Source organism: Culex quinquefasciatus, chromosome 2 (assembly GCF_015732765.1).
Source record: "Culex quinquefasciatus strain JHB chromosome 2, VPISU_Cqui_1.0_pri_paternal, whole genome shotgun sequence".
Taxonomy (NCBI): domain Eukaryota; kingdom Metazoa; phylum Arthropoda; class Insecta; order Diptera; family Culicidae; genus Culex; species Culex quinquefasciatus.
In genome coordinates, this window is record NC_051862.1 from 50,117,492 (window position 1) to 50,132,213 (window position 14,722).

Sequence of the window (14,722 nt, forward strand, 5' to 3'; positions counted from 1 at the left end):
ACGTCTTATCGTCATAAATTCGAACCACTTGAGTTGTTGAAGTTCACGAAGCCATCAATCAAGCACGCTCTTCAGTATGAATCCATCCAGGGGCACGCGATGGCCATCCTCCGGAACAGTAAGACCGTTGTCATCAGGTGACGTCAGGAAGACCTCGATCATGGCGTCTTTTCTTCAGTTGTAGGAAACAAAAAGGTGCTGGTGGCATGCCTGCTGGGAGCGGTGATCACCGTTTGCGCCATCACGATCCCGGTTGTAATTGTCACATCGTACGACGACGTACAAGAAGATGCGCAGGCGTTTGCCGGTCGAGATGTCCTGGACGAGGTTCCGCTGATCGATGGGTAAGCTTCATTGATCGACATTGTCTCAGAACTGTCAAACTACACACTTATTCTGAAATGCTTTATTGCGAATTCCATTGTCAGCCACAACGACCTCCCGTTCAACATCTACAAGGTGGAGCGCAACCTGCTGGCCAACTTCGACCTCGACTCTAACCTGAAGCAACACCCGGTGTGGGGCAAAACCGACTCTAGCCACACCGACCTGCCCCGACTTCGGCAGGGCAAGCTGGGTGCCCAGTTCTGGGTGGCGTACATCCGCTGTGCCGACACGCAGTACAAGGACGCCGTAGCGCGAACCATGGAGCAGATCGACGTCGCCAAGCGGGTGATCGCCAAGTACCCGAGCGATCTGAAGTTCGTGACGAGCGCGGACGGGATCGAGGAGGCGTTCCGCGAGAAGAAGATCGGGTCGCTGTTGGTTGTTGAGGGAGGTCACTCGATCGACTCACGGTTGGCGGTTCTGAGGCTGTTCTACGAACTTGGGGTTCGCTACATGACGTTAACGCACTCGTGTAACACGCCTTGGGCGGACGCTTCACCGATCGATGACGAGATCGAGCCGCAGCTGAACAACCTGTCCGACTGGGGTCGCAACGTGATCTGGGAGATGAATAGGTTAGGGATGATGATCGACATTTCGCACGTGAGCTACGGAGTCATGCGGGACGCCATTAGGTATAGCAAGGCTCCGGTGATATTCAGTCACTCCTCGTCGCATAAGGTGTTCCAGCATCACCGGAACGTGCAGGACGATGTTTTGACGGAGCTGATCGAGAACGGAGGGATTGTGATGGTGAACTTTTACCCACTATTTGTGGGTGGAAATACCATCGACAACGTAGTTAGTAAGTATCGCTTGATCACATGATCGTCTTGCAACTCAACTGATCGTTTCAGAACACTTCAACCACATCAAGTCGGTAACGGGGCCGGATCACATCGGGATAGGGGGTGACTACGACGGTGTGGGCCAGACTCCGGAAGGTCTGGAGGACGTGTCCAAGTATCCGGATCTGTTTGACATGCTGGCCGAAGGGAAGTTTAGGTCGGGTGAGACGTTTACTCCGTGGACGAGAGAAGAGTTGCGGAAGTTGGCTGGACTGAACTTGTTGAGGGTGTTCAAAGCGGTTGAGCGAGTTCGGGACGAAATGGTGGAGGTTCCTCCGTACGAAGATTTGATACCTTTCGCCGAGTTTGAGAAGGCTGGAGTTGAGGATCAACCGTGCATGACGAACATGAACGTTCACAAAGAATAAATCATTTTTAATTATTTTTGAGTCGTGTAGATGTGTTGCAAAGAAAATCCTGTTTTACACCTTGCAATCTCCATTTACAGCTCAACGTTATCCTACCAATTATCTCACTATCACCCGCTGGTCGTTCAACGATGGATCTAACCTAGTCCCGCCGCACAAAACAAAACATCGTAAAAAATCTCTTTATATTGCACCCTTCATCTACTTTTAGCAGGTTTATCTCGTATCAACTATACTATGACACCGTACGACTTGAGTTGTCCAACAGTACAGCAATCCATCAGTATCGTCTCGGACTTCAGACGAGACGGTCGGTACTTGGTGTCCTCAACCCATTGTCCAGCGTGCATTGTCCGGTTCATTGTGGTAAACTCGTGTTAATTGAAGTCGTTACAACTTACATCGCTGGGTGCTGTTGGTGCCGACCCGGGATTAGTTTGGACATCGCGGAACGGAAGTGCCGGTATTAAGCAGCATGATCCCCCTTAGAAGAGGTAACGATCAAGTTGGGGAGGTGTGTCGAGAGATCATCATTTACGTAGATGCACGTATAAATTTGCATTGATTTAGTCGTTGGCTGATGAGTTCAAGTCAAGTGCGCAGCTAGTTTAATGGAAAAGTTCACTAACAAGTGCATATTTTAACTAGCAAATGTGCATTCCAGAGTGCGTAAATGCAGCTGAAATTGCAGGGTGCAAATGTTTCGGAAGAACCGTTAGAACAAAAGAACATCGTGACATGTGCGGGATCATAATATCCAACATGAATAAGCAAGCAGCAAGTCATGTCGACTGATGAGTATAAATAACACTGTACGACAGAAAAATTGCGATGGTTGACATTGCTTCTGGTCGAGCTGTGTAATCCTCCCCCATTGTGATCTTAATGTAGTACCTGATTGGACACCTGTCGTCGTCGTCGTCGTAATGTTATCAATCTTGTAGACGTATGGAAGCCGAGTCGGGCTGGCATGGAGAAGTAACGTGTCATTTTAGACAAAACAAATTGTTCAGGAGGGCGAACGTGCCCAGAGGAGCAGCCAGCCAACCCAACGATTATTCGAAACATGCAACGGAGAACTGGGATATTTAGAACGGGCATTGTTACGGAGTGGAATTCTTAGAATGTTGGTACAGAAAGCAAATAAGATTTATTACAAGCATTTTTTTGCAAAAAAATATTTAAAATAAGAAAATTCTATAAAAATATTTGCATGAGAATATCGATGAAATCATCTCCGCACTGCATATCTTCAAAGATGATCTCATCAATAGAAATAGAAAAGTCATCAATTAATTTATGTAAATCCCTGATTTAAATTAGTTTAAAACATTTTAATTCTTCAAGTTAAGATTATGATTAGGATTGTTCTGAGAAAAAGTTATACTCTAAAAAAATATTTACCCGTGTTTTTAAATAACCTTTATCAAAGAAACTCGATTTTTACAAACTTTACCTCCTTCGATTTTTTCACTTGTTGACAAAAAATGTTAAATTGATTTCTGAATCGAAAAAAGTTGAAATCATTTTAAGGTTAAATTACTCAACAAAATTTGATTTGTTTATAATTTTTATAAATAGATAGGAATGCCCATGCTTGTAATTGAAATGCTTAGACAATCATTTACAATAATCCATCTGTCGATATTTTTATTTCGATAAATCCTATCAACGATAACGGACGCAAACTCATTTTCAATGTAATTCTAAAATCCAAACATATCATAACATAAAGGGGTTGAACAAAATGATCGGGACAGGAAGCGAAATTTTGATTTGATTTCGCCTTAAAAAAATATTTTTGGAAAATTCTCAAATTTTCAAAAACACCGTTTTTTTGCAAAAATACTTATATATCAAACGAAGTAAAATTTGAAATGGATGGAAAAAATATAATTTGCAATATGGGAATCAAACAAAGCGAAATTGCATGCATTTTCACTTCATTAGGCCATTGCTAATTATATTTTAGGTTTTTGCCAAATTAGGCCGTTGCAAATATTTTTCAAAAATTATGGTACCAAAATTTTGGTAGAAGCATAACTGTAATGATAAAACATTTTTGAAAATTAGTTTTTTCCCAGAGGAACAAGAATTTTAAATAAAATTTGTACGAGCCATTATTTTTTTTTTTTTTTGCTCAAGTTTTCACAAAGTACCGTATGTTTAAAATATCGCATTTTTCATTAAAATTAAATTATTTTTGAAAAAAATGCGAAAAATGAAAAAAATAGGTTAATAATATTGGGGCGATATTGTGTACAAAATTAGCTAATTAGAAAACTAAAATAATGATAATTTGAGAATTAAAAAAAAACAATTTATGAAAATTTGACAATTTTTGCAAAAAAAACTCTAATAAAGTGAAAATGCATTCAAAATTTCGCTTCGTTCTACCCCATTTAAGCTCAATTTTCAGTCGATGAAGATATCATCTATTGAAACTATAGATCAGATTTTCAATGTTAAAAAGCGTAACTTTTGTGAAATTTTCTCAACTTTATGGAATTTTAAAAGGGCCTCAATCATATCTTTGGCCCAATTGAAAAAAAAAAAATATTGTTTAAAAAATGAGTATTTTTTTCTAAATATTCCATATCAATGTTGCAAATGAGTGATAGAGAAGCTATCAATTGATTATCACTGCACCAAAAACATCCGAGAGTATAGCGGCCGTCACTATAGCTTGTGAAATCTCTTCTTGTGTCTCGTGATTTCCAGCGATGTCATTCTCTCTCTATCACTCCTTCCCTTTTCTTCGACTATGCGCTCCCACCGCTGAGTCTCTCAATCTCTCCGAAAACTGCAATGAGAGAACGCGAGATGGCGATTAGGAGCCGACCACGCATGACGTCCCGTTAAACTGCGTTTGCGAAATTGGTTTTGTGGCGGCTTTTGTGGTTAAACGCTGTTGCGGTAGGATGATCGAGGAAGCGGGAATGAGAGAGAAAATGAAAATGACAATCGCGAGTGTGTAAACACGAAAACGTGTTCGGCTATTTTCGGCGCTGAGAGTTTCAATTAAGGAGAGAAGAGAAGTTGGATTTGAGGTAGAATATTCAGGCTGGATAATTGTAGTTGCTGAGAGCTGATATTTTGATAGTTTAACAACCCTGGTCCATATTATAACCTACAACTTTGCCGAAGACACTTAATAGACCTTCTCAAGATACATATTTTCGAACGTTTTCATAGCACTTCTCTGAGGACAGCCCCAAACTTTGTATAGAGACTTTTATGAAGAAAGTACTGATGCAAAATTGTTTTCTTGTTCTTGTTAAGAAAACAATTTTGCATCAGTTCATTCATACAAGTCTCTATACAAAGTTGGGGGCTGTCCTCAGAGAAGTGCTATGAAAACGTTCGAAAATATGTATCTTGAGAAGGTCTATTAAGTGTCTTCGGCAAAGTTGTAGGTTATAGCTTTTTCCAAAGTGGAAATTTTTGAACCATCGCATAATGTCGACTTGATAAATTGATTTTTTTCACGAAAATAAAAAAAAGTGATCGGAACATAAGATTGTTCTTCTGAAAAATAGATATTTTTTAAGGTTATTTTTACAAAGTTTTCAGAATAATAAATCAAAAATACTCACCTCCCACTCTCCACACAGCCCTCTCGAACCGCAAGGTCCTCGTCGGCGGCGCGATCGTTCTGGTCGCAATCGTAGCCGTTGCCATCGCCGTCCCGCTGTCGATCAACTCGTCCGGCTCGGATGACGATGACCAGGACTCCAACAAGGCCAACGAGGTGAGCCCGTTCTTCGGTAGAACTATCCTGGATGAGGTCCCACTGATCGACGGACACAACGACCTGCCGTGGAACCTGTACAGCAACGAGCGCAACCGCATCAACAACTTTAACCTGGACAGCGATTTGAAGAAGGACCCCAAGTGGGGACCGTCGACCAGCAGTCACACGGATATTCCACGATTGTTGGAGGGTAAGGTTGGAGCTCAATTTTGGGTGGCTTATGTGGGTTGCAACACGCAGTACAGGGACGCCGTTGAACGGACGTTGGAGCAGATCGACGTGATCAAGCGGATGGTGGCCAAGTATCCAAAGTACATGAAGTACGTCACTTCGGCGGAGGGGATCATGGAAGCGTTTGGGGAGAAGCGGATTGGATCGCTGATTGCGGTTGAGGGGGGTCACTCGATGGATAATAGGTTGGCGATGTTGAGGATCTTCTACGAGTTGGGGGTTCGCTACATGACGTTGACGCACTCGTGCAACACTCCTTGGGCGGACGCCTCGCCGATGGATGCCAACGACACTGCTGTGTTGAGGAATGTAACGGAGTGGGGCAAGAACGTGATTTGGGAGATGAACCGACTGGGGATGTTGGTGGATATTTCTCACGTTAGCCATGGAGTTATGGGAGACGTGCTGGCACATACGAAGGCGCCGGTGATCTTCAGCCATTCGTCGTCGCACAAGGTTTACGCGCATCATCGTAACGTACAGGACGACGTACTGAAGATGTTGATCGAGAATCGTGGGATCATCATGGTCAACTTCTACACCGGGTTCATTGGAGGAAAGACGATCGACGACGTTGTTCGTAAGTATAGTCTGAGAGAAGCGCAATGTACACCTTTCTGAAACCGTAATCTTGCAGGTCATCTCAATTACATCAAATCGGTGACCGGTCCGGATCACATCGGCATCGGTGGTGACTTTGACGGCGTCGATAGCACCCCGGAAGGGTTGGACGATGTCTCCAAGTATCCGGATCTGTTTGACATGCTGGCGAATGGTGCGTACAACGATGGAACGACGTTTGAGGCGTGGACTCGGGAGGATTTGCAGAAGCTCGCCGGGTTGAACCTACTGCGAGTGTTCCGCGAGGTGGAACAGGTTCGAGATAGTATGAGGGATGTGCCGCCGTACGAGGAACTGATTCCGTACCAGGAGTTTGTGGATGCCGGCGTGGAGGATCAACCCTGTATGAGCGACATGGATATTCACAAGAGTTGAGAAGGGGGGGCTGTCATCCGAAAGGGAAAGAACTGTAGTAATTGTATATAATTGTAGTCCTTATATTATACACGGTATAATAAAACACATCCTGATTAGAATGTGTGCGTCACTTGCTCGATCTCCATCAAATCCGCCGTAATTTCGTCGATCCTCGTGCCGATCTTCTTCGCGACCTCGAGCTTCTCGTTCGCCGGCAGACTCAGGAACGACCAGATCAGATCTCCGTCGACGACGCACCGACTTGGGTTGATCGGTAGCTTGCGGACGCTCTTGATCGTGCGGAACGCCTTCGGGTTGAGCCCGCACAGATGTGGACTGTGCGTCATCAGGACATTCTGCAACATGAACAGTCGGCGGTAGGTCTTTTCGGGGAGTGGGAGAACGTACCCGAGGCCACCGTCCAGGGTGGAGAAGAAGGTAATGTGCTTGTGGTCGTAGTTCTGGTTGCGTCGGTGGGAGTCACTCTCGTGGAAGTCGCACTGCACGCGGAACATCGAGTTGACCCGCTGGCCGAGGTGGTAGTCGCATTTGCGAAGCAGACGTTGACCGCCAATCGACTCGCGGGACTCGGGTTGGTACATGTAGGTTATGAGGTTGCACTGTTCGTCGGTTACGAGGAAACCTAGGTTATTGTTGTCTACGGCGTACTCGATCTGGAACACGTTCAGCGGTTGGTAGTCACGGGAGACCAGGGATAAGGTGCGGAACGATTCCTGGAAGCGCAGCAAGCTGATCGATTTGTACACATCGGCTACCAGGATCAATGACTTGATCGAGACGAGTTGATGCACGAAGATGTTGGTGTCGATGAACGCCACACCAACCAAATCTCCGTCCTTCAACTGCCAAAGGTACACCTTTTGACCGACGGAACCAACCAAGAACCCAGAAACGTGACAGATCGCCGAAACCGGTCCCTTTTGCTCCTTTACGATCACCTCCTTGAACTTGTACCGCGTCAACGGCTTACCGGGCTCCGGAACGACCTCAATAATGTCGTACAGCAGCAACCGCCCACGCGAGGTAATATCCTCGCTGTAGTTAAAGTTCGTCCCAACCGCGATGTACTCTTTCAAACCCGATCGCGCTCCCTCGTACGCCAAGCTGACGTTCTTGAGCGCGATCACATGCTCCCACTCCTCAAGTTGTATCGACGTCTCCGGGATAATCTCCCACGCCGAAGGCGTAACCAACACCACCGAAAAGTTGTGTCCCATCGGGTAGAGAAACCTTTCTCCCTTATTCTCCTCGGTGAGTTCCTTATCCTCTCCGTTGAAGCGGTAGTACTTGTTGCAGACCTCCTCGGCGTCCATCACGACGCAGTACACCTTGTTCTCCTTGTGGTACTCGATCTGCTTGGGGGACGAACGCAGCGGAATCTTGCGCACCGGCCAAAGCGAGTCGTACGAGAGGTAGCCCGGGAAGACGGCGATCTTGAGCTCGTACTGCTCGTCAAAGTACAGGAAGCCGTTCGGGCAGTTGATGTTGTTGAACGGGGCGAATCCCTTCAGTATGGTTTTGGCGTACAGGCGATGGGTGCGGAGTTCGCCGCGGGACGTCAGGAAGATGAAGTAGGGCTTTTCGCCGCACACGGCGACGCCGTTGTAGCCCTGGACGTTGTTGAAGTAGCGGATCATCGAGATGTTCTCGTACAGGATTTTGGTGGACTGTTCGTCGGGCTTTTCGCCTTCCTGATCGATTGGCGCGGTTTGACGGTTGACGCGAAAGATCGGGCCCGTAACACCATTCGCGAGTCGCTTGAAACGAAGCTTGAGGTGGCCTTTGGCGTAGCGATAGACTCGGTAGACCAGGAGATCGTTTTCGAGACGTAGGAAAAGCATCGGACGCGATCCGTAGTGACCTAAGGCGACCATCAGTATCTCTTTGGGCAGCAAGTTGGCGTTGAATCCGAACGGACTGGAGAAGGTCCCGGTTGAGACATCGCCGTCAGCGACAGATTGGCCAACTTGGAGTGGGACAAATTCCATCGAATCAGACAGAACTTTACTACCATTGCCGATGTTGGTGATCAAGTAGACAAGCTTCAGATCCGGCATCGAGTAGATCTCCAGGTTTCCGTTGTCCCGGACGGCAAACAGCCAGTAGGTCGGCTTGGCCGGCTGCATGAACTTGCGCCAAAAGTCGGTGTTTTTCTTCTGCGTATCGATCGCCATGTCCGCCATCGAGGTCATCTTGAACGATCGTCCCGTTTCACCGTACAGCAGGTCTTCTTCGTCCTCGATTTTCATGTGCGGTTCCGGCTTCATGTACCCAAACCCGCTGGAGTACGCCGACGGTCCACCCTTCGAGGCGTCGTAGAAATCTTCGTACTTTGTCGTAAACATCCCCGAAACGTCCTTGTACACGCTGATCGCGACCACGGCCGGAGTCGTACTGATCGTGTTCTTGTTGACCGCCAACCGAGGCGTTCCCTTACCCTCACGCAAAGCCAACGTAATCACACGACCCTCCGAAGATCGCACGCAGACGTACGGGTCGGCGATCGACACCGCCGCCAGCGGGCAACCCAAGTCGATCGGGATGTTCTGCAACAGTCGCGTTCCTTGCAGCAGCCGAATCGATTTGGTCGTCACCTGCACGATGAACCGATTCCCGCCAATGTTCCCCACGTGAATCGTCGGCACGTTCGTCGCAAATCCGGTATTATCGATCTCGTTGATCTCATCCCCCGTTTGCAGCACCATCGTGCCCGCCTCCTGGGACAGAATCATAAACGAGTGCATATCATCCCCTTTGTCCCCGAGCACCGTCCAAACGTCCAAACAGCCCGAAAGCCCAAAACTCGTAATGACCTGCGGCTTGATCGAGTTCTGCAGCACGCACAGCGCCCCATTCTTCCCATGTCCGCTGCTCGTCACCACCTCCAAATCCAGCTTGTTCGGAACGAACTGAATGTCCTTATTCTCGTCCTGCTCCTCCTCGGCAGTTCGCTCGCCCACGGCCATGTGCCCAATCGGGCCAATGTTCAAAATACTGTCACAAACCTCAAAGATGTAGCTGGTCAGCTGGACCGACGTCTTCTGGCCCGTTCCGTACACCTCCAGCTCCTCCTGCTCGAGCCGCATCCGCTTCGGTTCCTTCTCCACCACCTCCTCGGTGTCGTCGATCGTGATGACCATGCTTTCGTCCTTCTCCTTAAAGCGAAGCAGAAGAGAATTTCCTAGTCGTGAGCCCAAGAACAGGTACTCCTCTTCGACGACGCAAATCTGTAACGGAAGCCGTTAGTACAAAACTATAATTTTAAAAATAAAGGGCTTCTAAACTCTTGGGGGTAGTCAAATTTGATAAATTCTTTAAAAAAAAACTTCGATTAGAGAACCCCGCGGGAACAAATTTGCAAAATTTCAAAAAATAAACATTTTGAAAAATATCAACATAGAATTTGTTCTCTCAAGGAGGAAAAGAATTAAAGAATTAAAGAATTAAAGAATTAAAGAATTAAAGAATTAAAGAATTAAAGAATTAAAGAATTAAAGAATTAAAGAATTAATGAATTAAAGAATTAAAGAATTAAAGAATTAAAGAATTAAAGAATTAAAGAATTAAAAAATTAAAGAATTAAAGAATTAAAGAATTAAAGAATTAAAGAATTAAAGAATTAAAGAATTAAAGAATTAAAGAATTAAAGAACTAAAGAATTAAAGAATTAAAGAATTAAAGAATTAAAGAATTAAAGAATTAAAGAATTAAAGAATTAAAGAATTAAAGAATTACAGAATTAAAGAATAAAAGAAGAATAGAATTAAAGAATTAAAGAATTAAAGAATAAAAGAATTAAAGAATTAAAGAAGAATAGAATTAAAGAATTAAAGAATTAAAGAATTAAAGAATTAAAGAATTAAAGAATTAAAGAATTAAAGAATTAAAGAATTAAAGAATTAAAGAATTAAAGAATTAAAGAATTAAAGAATTACAGAATTAAAGAATAAAAGAAGAATAGAATTAAAGAATTAAAGAATTAAAGAATTAAAGAATTAAAGAATTAAAGAATTAAAGAATTACAGAATTAAAGAATTAAAGAATTAAAGAATTAAAGAATTAAAGAATTAAAGAATTAAAGAATTAAAGAATTATAGAATTAAAGAATTAAAGAATTAAAGAATTAAAGAATTAATGAATTAAAGAATTAAAGAATTAAAGAATTAAAGAATTAAAGAATTAAAGAATTAAAGAATTAAAGAATTAAAGAATTAAAGAATTAAAGAATTAAAGAATTAAAGAATTAAAGAATTAAAGAATTACAGAATTAAAGAATTAAAGAATTAAAAAATTAAAGAATTAAAAAAAATAAGAATTAAAGAATTAAAGAATTAAAGAACTAAAGAATTAAAGAATTAAAAAATTAAAGAATTAAAAAAAATAAGAATTAAAGAATTAAAGAATTAAAGAATTAAAGAATTAAAGAATTAAAGAATTAAAGAATTAAAGAATTAAAGAATTTAAGAATTTAAGAATTAAAGAATTAAAGAATTTAAGAATTTAAGAATTTAAGAATTTAAGAATTTAAGAATTTAAGAATTAAAGAATTAAAGAATCAAAGAATTAAAGAATTAAATAATTAAAGAATTAAAGAATTAAAGAATTAAAGAATTAAAGAATTAAATAAATAAAGAATTAAAGAATTAAAGAATTAAAGAATTAAAGAATTGAAGAATTAAAGAATTAAAAAATTAAATTAAAGAATTAATGAATTAAAGAATTTTAACTAAATAATTATATAAGTTTGAACAAAAACAAAAGAAATGAATAATTTTTTAGTTTTAATAATTTAAAAATTCAAAAGTTTGAGAAGTTAGAGTTTGAAAATTGAAGAATAAATAGAATTCAAGGGGGGGGGGACATTTTATTTGCCTTCGTCTTTGCCCCCAGGAGTGGAGATACCCTTAAAACCAAATTCATTTGAAATTCCGTTTGTTCAGGACTTCAAGTTCAACGCAAGGTTCCAAATTACTGTGTGCTTAAAAAGTTAAAACTTACGCAACTGGTCAGCACACTGGCAGCGGCCTTGCTAAAGTGGAACGACCGAACCGAGCGCATCGAGTCGGCACACAACGTGAGGACGTAGAGTTCACCACCGCGCAGGGAAAGTACCAACTTTTCCGGCTCGATGAAGCACACCTGCGCCGAGTCCAGACTGATGCGGACGCCGTCCTGGGGTTCTGTTGAAGAAGGAAATTATCAGCTCGTATTTTTAAGGTTGTTCGGCAAATCAACACTTACTCAGCGGGAAATTGGTGCAATGGTCGGCGGTGCTGTTCAAGCTAACTCCGTACGGCGGCACGCTCTGATTGAGGTAGATCAACGCGTTCACACTCAGAATTAAACAGCCTCCGATGGGCTTGCTGATGGCGATCGCCTGCAGACAATCGAACGGCAAACTGTTCACCGTCCAGATGACCGGATGGACGCGCTGTTGAATGTTCAACGACAGTGCCACCATCATACATGTGTCCGAACGAACTGCAATTCGACCCGGGAAGGTTTTCACCGGTTCGTAGAGAATCAGCAGTGTTGGTTCGTAATATCCGTGAAGAAACTGGATGTCGACCACGTTGTCGATGCGCTCTTCGGACTCTTTCAGCTCGATTACGTACGAAGCTAGAATGGGGGTCTTAGCAATCATCTGCGTCGGCGCCTTCTTCATAGGCTTGACGTCCTGCACCTCAATCTCGTCCAACGAGCTATCCTTCCGGAAGGGCAACACCACCAACTTCCGGCCGTAAACCAACATGACGGCGCAACGATTGTCCGGATCTACCCGCACGATAGGCGTATGGTAGTGACCCGTCCACCCTCCCTTTATATCCTCCTCCTCAAAGTAATGCAGCGACAGAGTCTTCAACTCAAAATTATCCGGATCGAACTGAACCACCGAAAGCTTCGCATCCTGGAAGCTTATCAACAGCGCATCCCGCTGGGAACCGGCCAGCGAAACCGACTGCATGGACATTATGTTCCCGAACAGCGTGTACGCTGCCAAACACTCCAGCTTCATGTTGGGAGGACGGACCGCTGAAAGATACAGAGTAACACGTAAACAAACAATCTAAAACCCTAAATCAACCAACTTACTCGTAAACTTCTCCTTGCTGGCAGGATCCACATCCGGGATGAGTCGGTACACCTTGAGGACATTGGCGCCGCCGGTGACGAGCGATTTCTCGCTGCTGTTGAAGAAGTGGCACGTCACGGAGAACTCCACCGCCGTGGCTTCGTGCGTTTGCTTGCAGATCGAGAACATCTTGGCGGCTCGATCACCTGAATTTCACTGTGCAGAACGTCACGCAGAGCGCTCACAGCATTTCCCGAGTAAATGAACGGAAGTGGACCGGTTCAAGGCCGGAATATACCGCGAAATCGACGGAGCACAAAAAGTAACAAGCCGGCGTGTGTTTTGGAAAATTTGTTTTGAGACTTTTGACAGATGTTTGAGCGTCAACAGTGAACGGGGGGTCAGGCGATGCAACGATTACAAGCTGTAATCGGGATTGGTGAAATATTTCGCTTGCATTGGAGACGAACCTGAAAGATGCACGCACGGCAAAAAAAGGTAAAATAAATATCGCAAAATGTCCAGACCGACAACGTAGCATCACACTATGGCAGAGCCACGTAGCCCAGTGGTAACGCTTCCGCCTCGTAAGCAGAAGATCGAAGTTCACATCCCGACTCGGACCAACACAACTAATGATCTTTTCCCTTCTAGATTCGATTGCTTCAGGGGGTAGCGAAGAAGCCGCCATCTTGGAAGTTCAGATAACAAACACTAAGAATCAGTATTATACATATTACTTTGGTAACACGAAGTGTGTTATCCTGGTTAAACTCAAAAGAACCATGCAAATGTGTAAAACCAAACTGAAAAATGTGTAATGCCGATTCTTAGTGTACGGGTGCACTGTTTGATCGACCCAAAGAAAAAAAGCAAAAAAAGATTAACAGAAAAATCACTTTTTTCGATATGAATTTTCAGCCAATATAGAGATCTCCACGGTTTCTCTCACGCACACCATCATTCTGTGTTAGTATTTGTATTTGAAGTATTGTTTTGGTTTTGAAAGATTGTGATTGGCTGAATTCCAAGCAGCTGATTTTGTTTACACTTTTTTTACGCAGACATAAGCAAATCGAGTAGATCAATCGTCTGTAAAAACAGCTGTTTACCACGTGCTCGTGGTATAACAAAGGACACAGCTGATTTTGACAGACGAATCATTCTACTCGATTTGTCTATGTCTGCGTGTAAATTTTGTTACAAACTAACACACTCTCGCGCTTGGATATCTCTATAGAGCTTTCTAAGCCCGATCTCACACACACTAGCGCACCATTTGTTTTGCTGGCTGGTACAAAATTTAACCTAACTTTTTTTCGTGTACGTACACGCAATACATGCGCACGTAGATAACTCTATTGGGATGGAATCTCCAAGGATATGATAGAATTTACCATCAGCAATACAATTCACTTGTTTTTTTCAGATATTTATCGTTTGAATTGCGGGAAATTTGAAAATCAAAAATCCAAACAATAATTTGTTATGGGCTACCATTTGACAGCCAGTGCTCTTGTTGTGGGCTCTCATTTGACAACCGTGCTAATGTCGACTGTTGTCAGTTTGCTTAGATCGGAATAGGGTTGCCATCCCCCCGGATTGCTCAGTAAAGGGGAAGGTAGTGTATCGTCACAAACTGGACCTTATCACGACACCTTGGGAAGACAACCAATGTTGAATGTTTGGCCCGTTTAAAATGTTAGTCTTGATTTTAAATTTTTGAAAATATTTTTTTCGAAAATATCAGAAAATTTCAAGAATGTTTCATGTTTTAACATTGTAAATCGGAGGGCTTTTGTTAATTTGATTTGGTTAACCGCGGTGGATTTTCTTGAAATAATTCGAACTGTCAAAAATCCACCAAAGCATCTACCGGTGGATACTTTTCTACCACAGATTTTTGTGCGATCAATGTGGTAGATGCTTTGGTGGATTTTTGACAGTTCGAATTATTACAAGAAAATCCACCGCGGTTAACCAAATCAAATTAACAAAAGCCTTCGGACCTATAGTTGCTGAGATATCGACATTCGAAAATGGTGGGTTGTTTGGGTGAGAC

General features: G+C 43.1%; 2 protein-coding genes across 2 annotated transcripts; one reads left to right on the forward strand and one right to left on the reverse strand.

Annotated features, from left to right (window-relative positions):
- The first annotated feature begins 26 nt into the window (after nt 1-26).
- LOC119765995 lies at nt 27-6,685 on the forward strand. Its single transcript, XM_038250306.1, has 6 exons — nt 27-118; nt 179-344; nt 429-1,192; nt 1,245-1,601; nt 5,218-6,168; nt 6,226-6,685. Exons 1-6 carry the CDS (start codon nt 100-102, stop codon nt 6,582-6,584), a joined length of 2,616 nt encoding a protein of 871 aa, XP_038106234.1. The 5' UTR covers nt 27-99; the 3' UTR covers nt 6,585-6,685.
- Nucleotides 6,623-13,020, reverse strand: LOC119766669 (cleavage and polyadenylation specificity factor subunit 1). The gene is made up of 4 exons (XM_038251856.1): nt 12,681-13,020; nt 11,829-12,620; nt 11,586-11,767; nt 6,623-9,814 (listed from the first exon to the last, which is right to left on the reverse strand). The coding sequence occupies exons 1-4, from the start codon at nt 12,847-12,849 to the stop codon at nt 6,680-6,682; spliced, it is 4,278 nt and encodes a 1,425-aa protein (XP_038107784.1). The 5' UTR covers nt 12,850-13,020; the 3' UTR covers nt 6,623-6,679.
- Nucleotides 13,021-14,722: the final 1,702 nt, after the last annotated feature.